This window comes from Trichechus manatus, unplaced genomic scaffold (genome assembly GCF_000243295.1).
Source record: "Trichechus manatus latirostris isolate Lorelei unplaced genomic scaffold, TriManLat1.0 scaffold00150, whole genome shotgun sequence".
In the NCBI taxonomy this organism is placed as follows: Eukaryota; Metazoa; Chordata; class Mammalia; order Sirenia; family Trichechidae; genus Trichechus; species Trichechus manatus.
The window spans coordinates 3372038-3380845 of record NW_004444086.1 but is presented as its reverse complement, the minus strand read 5'-3'; the positions used below and the strand labels follow the sequence as shown (position 1 = coordinate 3380845).

The following is an 8808-nucleotide window of genomic DNA, read 5'->3' as shown; positions in this document are numbered from 1 at the left end:
GTCTTGTTCCTGTTTTCAAGGGGAATGTTTTCAGCCTCTCTCCATTAAGAATGATGTTGGCCGTTGGTTTTGCATAGATGCCCTTTATTATGTTGAGAAAAAAAGGGAAATATTTTTCACTCTCTCTTTATTTTTCATTATTGCCAGTAATCTCAGTCTCTAAAAAAATTAAAATTTAATTGTTAACATTTATGTGACGTGCTTTTATTGCATTTTTATATTCACTTTCTGTCACCACTTTTGAACATCAATGACCCAAAGACAAGTAATGACTTACATTGTTAACAGGTGCTGCGTTAGAGGTAGAGTAGTTGGATTAAAGTAGCTCTGAATGTTTTTCAAAGACGTCAGCTCTGTGCTAGCATTACAAACCAATAATGCATGGACCACTGCTGTGGAAAGAATATAGAAAATAAACATACAGTGTAAATAAAATGAACCATTAAAAAAAAATCTGTATTAAGTATCAATATAACTCAGAGTTCAGCTACTGAATTAATCACACGACATAAGATAAACCCTTAAATACGTGCAGAGCCCCCTCAAAGTTTTACTAATTAAAGTACTATACTGTTCGCTTATTCATACTTTATATATCGACAACCACAAATTGCATAACTTAAACTGGGACTCCAAACATCAGCAAATGAATAAGAACAACTGCTTTAAAGGAGAGTGAGAATGGTTGCACAACTTGAAGAATGTAATCATGTCACTAAATTGTACATGTAGAAATTGTTGAATTGGTTATGTTTTGCTGTGTATATTCTCAACAACAACAAAAATAAAATAAAATGAATTATTAAAAAAAAAAAGAACAATTGCTCTGAGTTGGTGCATGGTGGCACGGCTTGAGACTAACAGTTTCACTTAGTCAGCATACCATCTTGGACTATAACAGTATTTGTATAACTTTTGAACATTTTCTTGTATTTCTACCTAAATTACTTTAAAGAACTACATGGAAAGCAGAAAATCAGAATGCTGATATTGGTGAGGAAATAATTTAGACATATATGAAAATATGCATACAAAAAGTGACAGATGTTCACTTAATTAGACTCTTATTGAACTCAAGTTAATTGACTAGGTTTATTCAGTTAAGAAAGAAAAGACCAAAAGTTAAAAAGTATATGAAATACTAGAAACATGCCATTAAACACTGTCTTTAATTAGTTATGAACCAAATTCAACCATTAAAAATTATTCCAGAGATCAAAATGCACAGAAGTCTACAGATTCATAGAACTGAATAGGTATGTATTCAGCTTACTAACGATTTCTTTATTAAAAACAAAATAAGGCTGCTAGCCTGCTGTCTTATTAAGAATTTTTTAAGAAAGAAGACAAAATACCCTCAAAGTAAAAAATCCCACTTTCTTGCTCAACCCTCTGCAAAATCTCTCGTAAAATCAACAACACCTTGATGTAAAAGTAAATTGCTTACTAAAGGTACATTCAAGTACACCAAATGAGAAAATTCTTATTTATGTTTTTTATATTTTTAAGCAATCAAGCATATATTGTGTAAATTTCAACTTTATAAAAATATTTAAGCAAAGATTAAAAATTTTAATAGATTATTAGTCCTCTGGGACTTGAACTGCAGAGATGTTTATATATTCAACTTTCATATACATTTTGGGAGCCCCTTGTGTATAATAATATATTTTTTGTTTGTTTTAATCAAATAATTTTACACATAGTTAGCATCTTTGCTCACAGTGCATACCATGTGTATCATTCTTTTTTATATAAATTAATATGGGCTTGGTAATACTTACTGTTAGTGGGCCAATTAGAAGGGAAATAGCCTTTCAAAGGCAGTAGCTCCACCTCATTGACAGATGACGGCCCAAAGAAAGCACTGCAGGCAATAAAAGTATCTAGTTCAAAGTCCAGGGTTTTTGAAATCACCCAAAGATCATCTGAAAAGACAAACAATTTTTAAAGGAATCAGAATGATGCTAAATCCAAAGCTAAATATGGACATCTTAGATGCTTAAAACCCGTTGCCACTGAGTTGATTCCAACTCATAGCAACCGTATAGGACAAAGTAGAACCACCCCATAGGGTTTTCAAGAAGCTGCTGGTGGATTTCAACTGCCGATCTTTTGGTTAGCGCCCTGAGCTCTTAGCTATTGAGCCTCCAGGCCTCTTAGTCCTACATTATTTCACAAAAAAAGAAAAAAAAAGGGCAAAGAACTCAATCAAAAAATGGGTGAAGGACTTGAAGAGACATGTCACCAAAGAGGATATTCAAATGGCCAACAAGCACATGAAAAGATGCAAAGTCATTAGCCATTACCTCGTTGCATTGCCATAGAGTCAATTCTGACTCACAAGGAGATGCAAATCAAAACCACAATGAGATACCATCTCACCACCGCCCCCCCCTGCACCCCGCTAGAATGGCAATGATCAAAAAGATGGAAAATACTAGGTGTTGGCAAGGTTGTGGTGAAACAGGAACCCTCATCCATTGCTGCTGGGATTGTAAATTGGTACAGCCATTCTGGAAAACAGTTTGGTGGTTCCTTAAAAGTTGAACATAGAGCTACCATAGATTCAGCAATTTCACTCTTATGCATATACTCAAAAGACTCGAAAGTAGAGACGCAAACAGACATATTTACACTGCAGCACTATTCACAATAGCCAGAAAGTGGAAATGACCAAAATGTTCATCAACTGATGAATGGATAAACAAAATGTGGTATATATATATATATATATATACACACACACACACACACAACGGAATATTACTCAGCCTTAAAGAGGAATGAAGTCCTGATCCATGCCACAACATGGATGAACTTAGAAGACTTTATGCTGAGTGAAATAAATGAGACACAAAAGGACAAACACAGTATGCTATCATGTATATGAAAGAAGCAATTATAAAGAAACCATAAGTAATTAGCAGTTACCAGGGACAGGAGGGATGGGGAAGTAGAATGCATTGAATGAATGTTAATGGTGGTGGAATAATTTGGAAATAGATATTGAGAATGGTTGCACAAATTAAAGAATGTGATCAATGTCACTAAAGAGTAGAAATGATTAAATAATGTATGTTTTATTGTATGTATATGATTATAATCTATAAGATTCCATCCAAACTAAGATCTGAACAAATTCATTTCATTTCAATATTTTTAACTTGATCGGTTTTATAATTACTTTTTAAAATTTGTTTTATAATTATAAAAAACAATGTAAATAAAGCAAGGAAAACACACCTAACTAATCTTTTTATTTTCAAGTGGCTTTATAGCTACCTCGGACTTGCCCAAGGAAGAATACTAGACTAAATAGATGCTCTGCCATAGAGTGGTTTCCATACTCACAAAAAAGTCACCAATTGTAGGTAGGACACAAGTTCTCCTAATGGATCTCCACTTATCTGACTCGCCAGATTAACCAATATTCTTTTCTTCCATAAAATATCTCTTGTACTTTGGACATGTTATCAGGAAGAACCAGTCCCTAGAGAAGGACATCAAGCTTGGTAAGGTAGAGGGTCGCAAAAAAGAAGACCCTTGACAAGATGGATTGGCATAGTAGCTGCAACAATGGACTTGAATACCCAGCAAAGTGATATGGTACAAGATCAACACACAAAGATCAGTTGAGTTCTTCTACACTAACAAGGAGGACTCTGAAAGGAAATCAAGAAAACAATACCATTTACAATAGCCCCCAAGAGGATAAAATACCTAGAAATAAACCTAACCAGAGACATAAAAGACTTATACAAGCAAAAAGTATAAAACACTACTGCAAGAAACTAAAAGACATCTACATAAATGCAAAAAACATTTCATGCTCATGGATTGGAAGACTTAACATTGTGAAAATTTCAATACTACCAAAAGCGATACAATGCAACCCCAATCCAAATCCCAACATCATTCTTTAATAAAATGGAAAAACTAATCTCCAACTTTATATAGAAAGGAAGGAGCACCCTAATAGCTAATAAAGCCATATGGAAGAAGAACAAAGTAGGACGCCTCTCACTTCCCGATCTCAAAACTTACTATACAGCCATGATAATCAAAACAGCCTAGTACTGGTTCAATGACAGATACATAGACCAATGGAATAGAACTGAGAACCCAGAAGAAAACCTATCCACCTATGGGCAGCTGATCTTCAACAAAGGGTCAAAGTCCATCCAATGGGGATGAAACAGTCTCTTTAACAAATGGTGCTGGCAAAACTTGATATTCATATGCAGAAAAATGAATCAAGATCTATACTTCACACCACGTACAAAAACTAACTAAAAATGGATCAAAAACTTAAACATTAAGGCTAAAACTATAAAATTTCTGGAACACAGGGGACACAGTCTTTGGCATCAATAGCCTATCAAACAAAACTAAAAATGCATGAATGACAGAAGATAAATTAGATACCTGGGACGTCCAGGTTAAATACTTATGCTCATCAAAAGACTTTACCAAGCGAGTAAAAAGAACCTACAAACTGGGAGAAAATCTTTAACAAAGATATATCTGATAAGGGCTTAATTTCTAAAATATATAGAAAACTTCAACAACTCAATAACAAAAAAACAAAAAATCCAATCAAAAAATGGGCAAAGGACATGAACAGACACGTCACCAAAGAGGACATTCAGGCAGCCAACAAATACATGAAAAGATACTCGCGGTCATTATCCATTATCTGTTGCCATCCAGTAGATTCCGACTCATAGCAACCCTACGGGAACAGCTGGTGGATTCAAACTGCCAACTTTTTGGTGAGCAGCTGAGCTCTTAACCACTGTACCACCAGGGATCCATCATTAGCCATTAGAGAGATGCAAATCAAAAGTACAATGAAATACCATCTCACCCCTAAAAAAATGGCAATGATAAAAAAAAAATGGAAAACAACAAATGCTGGTGATGTTGTGGTAGGGACTGAACTCTTATCCATTGCTAGTGGGATTGTAAAATGGTACAACTACAATGGAAAACAGTATGGCACTTCCTCAAAAAGCTAGAAATAGAAATACCTTATGATCCAGCAATCCCACTCCTAGGTATATACCCTAGAGATATAAGAGCAGTGACACGAATAGACATATGCACACCTATATTCATTGCAGCATTATTTACAATAGGAAAAGGATGGAAACATCCTAAGTGCTCATCAGCAGATGAATGGCTAAACAAATTGTGGTACACACATACAATGGAATACCACGCAACTATAAAGAACAATGGGGAAACATGACATAGATGAATATAGAAGACATTAAGCTGAGTGAAATAAGTCAATCACAAAAAGACAAATATTGTATGGTCTCTCTATTATAAAAAGTCAAGAATAGACATACATATAGAAAGGAAAGTTCTTTGATGGTTACCAGGGATGGGAGGGAGAAGGAAGGGGAATCACTTTCCAGATAGCAGACACTTGTTACTTTTGGTGATGGGAAAGGCAAGACCAAATATGGGTGAAGTCATCACACCTTGACCAAGGTAAATAAAGACACTAAGAAGTACACATCAAAAAGGGACAATTTCAGTAAATGCTGTAACAGATACTATTTTGCAACAATAGTAAAAACAATGAAAAAAGGTGCGTGGTTATGTAGGTAGATATGGATGCATATATGTGTATAGAAAGGCATATGCGAGTAAACGCGTGTGCACATACAGGTGTATCTGTATGCATATGTACATACATGTTTGTATGTGCTGCATATATATCCACATATATAACAAACCATACAGGGGGCACAGTTATGGAGCCGTCCCAGACATATCCAAACAACTCACGGGATTGGTTTACTGGGTTAAAAGGCTTGGGGACCACAGTCTCGGGAGACAACTTAGTCAACTGGCATAACAAAGTTCACAAAGATAATGTTCTACAACCTAGTTTGGTGATTAGCATCTGGGGTCTTAAAAGCTTGTGAGCAGCCATCTAAGATACAACTATTGGTTTCTACTTGTATGGAGGAAAAGAGAATGAAGGAAATCAAAGGCTCAGAGAAGAAACTAATGCACAAGACTAATAGCCCACACGAACCACAGCCTTTCCTGAGACCAAAAGAACTAGATGGTGCCTGACTACCACTATCAACTGTTCTGACCAGGGACAAAACAGAAGGTCCCAGACAGAATGGAAGAAAAACGTAGAACAAAACTCGAATTCGTAGAAAAGGTCAGACCTACTGGATTGATAGAGACTAGAGGAATCCCTGAGACTATTGCCCTAAGATAATCTTTAAACATGGAACTGAAGCTATTTCTGCAGGTCATCTTTGAGTCAAATAACAGATTGGCTTATAAAATAAACAGTATCACCCATGAGTAATGTGCTACCTTAAACAATGAACTATATGAGACCAAACGGTCAACATTTACCCAAAAGCAAAGGTGAGAAGGCAACCAGGAGAAGGGAAGATAGAGCAATAGAAACACAACAAACAGAATGGAAATAATGAGAATGTTGAGACATTGTAAAAATTGTAACCAATTGCATGTAACAATTTGTATAAAAATTATTAAAGGGAAACCTAATTTGCTGAGTAAACTTTCACCTGAAACACAATAAAACATCATCAAAAAAAAAAAAAAAAAAAAACCTTTACAGAGAAGTTTGTAAAACTTTATTTATAAGATATTATGAAAAATTTAAAGAAATGGAGAGATATACAAAGTTTAAAACAATATTGTAAAGATGTCATCCCTCAACAACATGGTCTATAGATTAAATATAATTCCAAACAAAATCCCAAAAGGTTTTTTCATGAAACTTGATAAGATGATTCTAAAATATATAGAGAAAAATGAAGAGCCAAGAATAGCCAGGTTACTTCTAAGAAGAACTGGGAGGCGGGCCTTGCACTATCAGGTATCAGGACTTACGAAGCTAAAGTAAGCAAGACAGTGTGGAATTGGCACAAGGACAGAAAAATTGACCCATAGTATAATTAGGGAGTCCAGAAACAGACTCAAGTTATCTGGAACTTCTTTATGTGACAAAGGTAGCATTTCAAATCAGTGAGGAAAAAAGAACTATTCAATAAAAAATGGTTACTACTCTATCAAAACTGGTAATTAAAGAGAAGACGAAATTTGATCCCTATCTCAATTTCAAATGGATTTAAGATTTAAATGTTTAAAAAAACTTTAAAACACTTAGTAGAAAATATAGATGAGTATTTTAGACTTTAGCAGTAGGGAAAGATTTTTAAAATAAAATAAGGCACAAAAAACATTGTCAAAAAAAAAAAGGCTGATGAATTTGACTATATTAGAATTAAGAATATTTACTTATCTAAAGATATCTTAAAAATATTTGAAAAAAATGATACAACTGGGATCAGATATTCACAATATATACGATCAACAAAGGAATAATATGAAGAATATATAAAGAACTTCTACAAATAGATAAGAAGAGTACAAACCCAATAGTAAAATGGGCAAGAGGAAACACATATAGCTAATAAATATATGAAGAGCTGTTCAACATCTTTGGTGATCATGGAAGCTAAAACTACAATGAGATATCATTTTACATTTATTTTTGAGTTGGTGGAAACACAAGAGTATTATACAAGAGTAGGAGTATAAACTGACGTAACTGCTTTGGAAATCAGTTTGGCACTACAACATAAAGGTGTGTGAAGCATTTTCATATCCTATAACCTAGCAATTTCACTCCTTAAGCTTATATCTAAGAGAAACTCTTGCACATCTGCAACAAGAGAGTACAATAATATTCATAGCAGCACTGTGCAAATGGCAAAAACAACCAAAATGACCATCAATAGAAGAGTGAATGAATGAACTGCGGTGGCATAGTCACAAAATAAAATATACAGCAGTCAAAACAAATAATCTAGACTTCAGAGTCTAGATTCTAGAGTAACACTAAAAATACGGATACGTCACAGAGATAATCCAAAAAGATTACATACAGAATGGTATGTAATAAAGTTTTAAAAAATTTAAAATACACTCTTCAGGAATTCACTTACAGAAACCTTACGAAGGAAAGGAAGATGTTGATGAACACAGGGGTGAAAATGATAATTATCCTGGGCTGAGGTAGACAAGTAGATGAGTTAGTGGAGTTAGACTATATTTAAATGCAAGTCGCTACAAAGATACTGGATTTTGTTTTGGTTTGTGGGTTCATAGCTATTTAAAATAAGAAATTACTAAATAAAAGCAAGCCACATAAGAACCAATGGCAAAAGTCGGTCATGAAATCAAAGACCATGATTAATCCAATTGTGTGCACCTAATGGCTTTTAGAAAAAGAATCCTTTTCTTAAAGGATTTTTGTTTTTTTCAAAATATACAAGATTTGGGACCAAGGTCACAAAACAATATGTGTATAAATTTTTGAATGAGAAATTAACTTGAGCTGTAAACTTTCTTCACATGAAGCACGAAAGAAAAAAAAATTGAGGGCTCAGTGTTGTCAAATTATGCAAGCAATGAAAGAAGTATCAATAAACTTCATTATATTTTTCCGATTATTTTAGATATTAGATCAGAGTGCAGCTGAATCAATATACGTACTTACATGACACCAAGAACTTGACGTGATCTTTTTTCGACAAAGTAAACAGTTTTTGGTATCTTTTTAATAAAGTTTAAAATAACTAAAAATTTAAAATATGCTTTTTAGAAATGGTCTAATTCATAATACAATAATTCACAACATATGCTACTATCAAACTACTTTTTTTTTTTTATTGTACTTCAGGTGAAGGCTTACAGAACAAATAGTTTCTCATGAAACAGTAGTACACATATTGTTTT

General features: G+C 34.0%; 1 protein-coding gene across 1 annotated transcript in view; it reads right to left on the bottom strand.

The window, feature by feature from the left end:
* ZGRF1 (zinc finger GRF-type containing 1) overlaps positions 1 to 8808 on the bottom strand; it is a 96186-nt gene that overhangs the window by 22560 nt on the left and 64818 nt on the right. The window contains exons 19-20 of the mRNA XM_023740216.1: positions 1785 to 1928; positions 278 to 392 (exon numbers count right to left, since the gene is read on the bottom strand). Coding sequence (XP_023595984.1) covers positions 278 to 392; positions 1785 to 1928 — 259 coding nt within the window. The remainder of the gene's footprint in view (positions 1 to 277; positions 393 to 1784; positions 1929 to 8808) is intronic.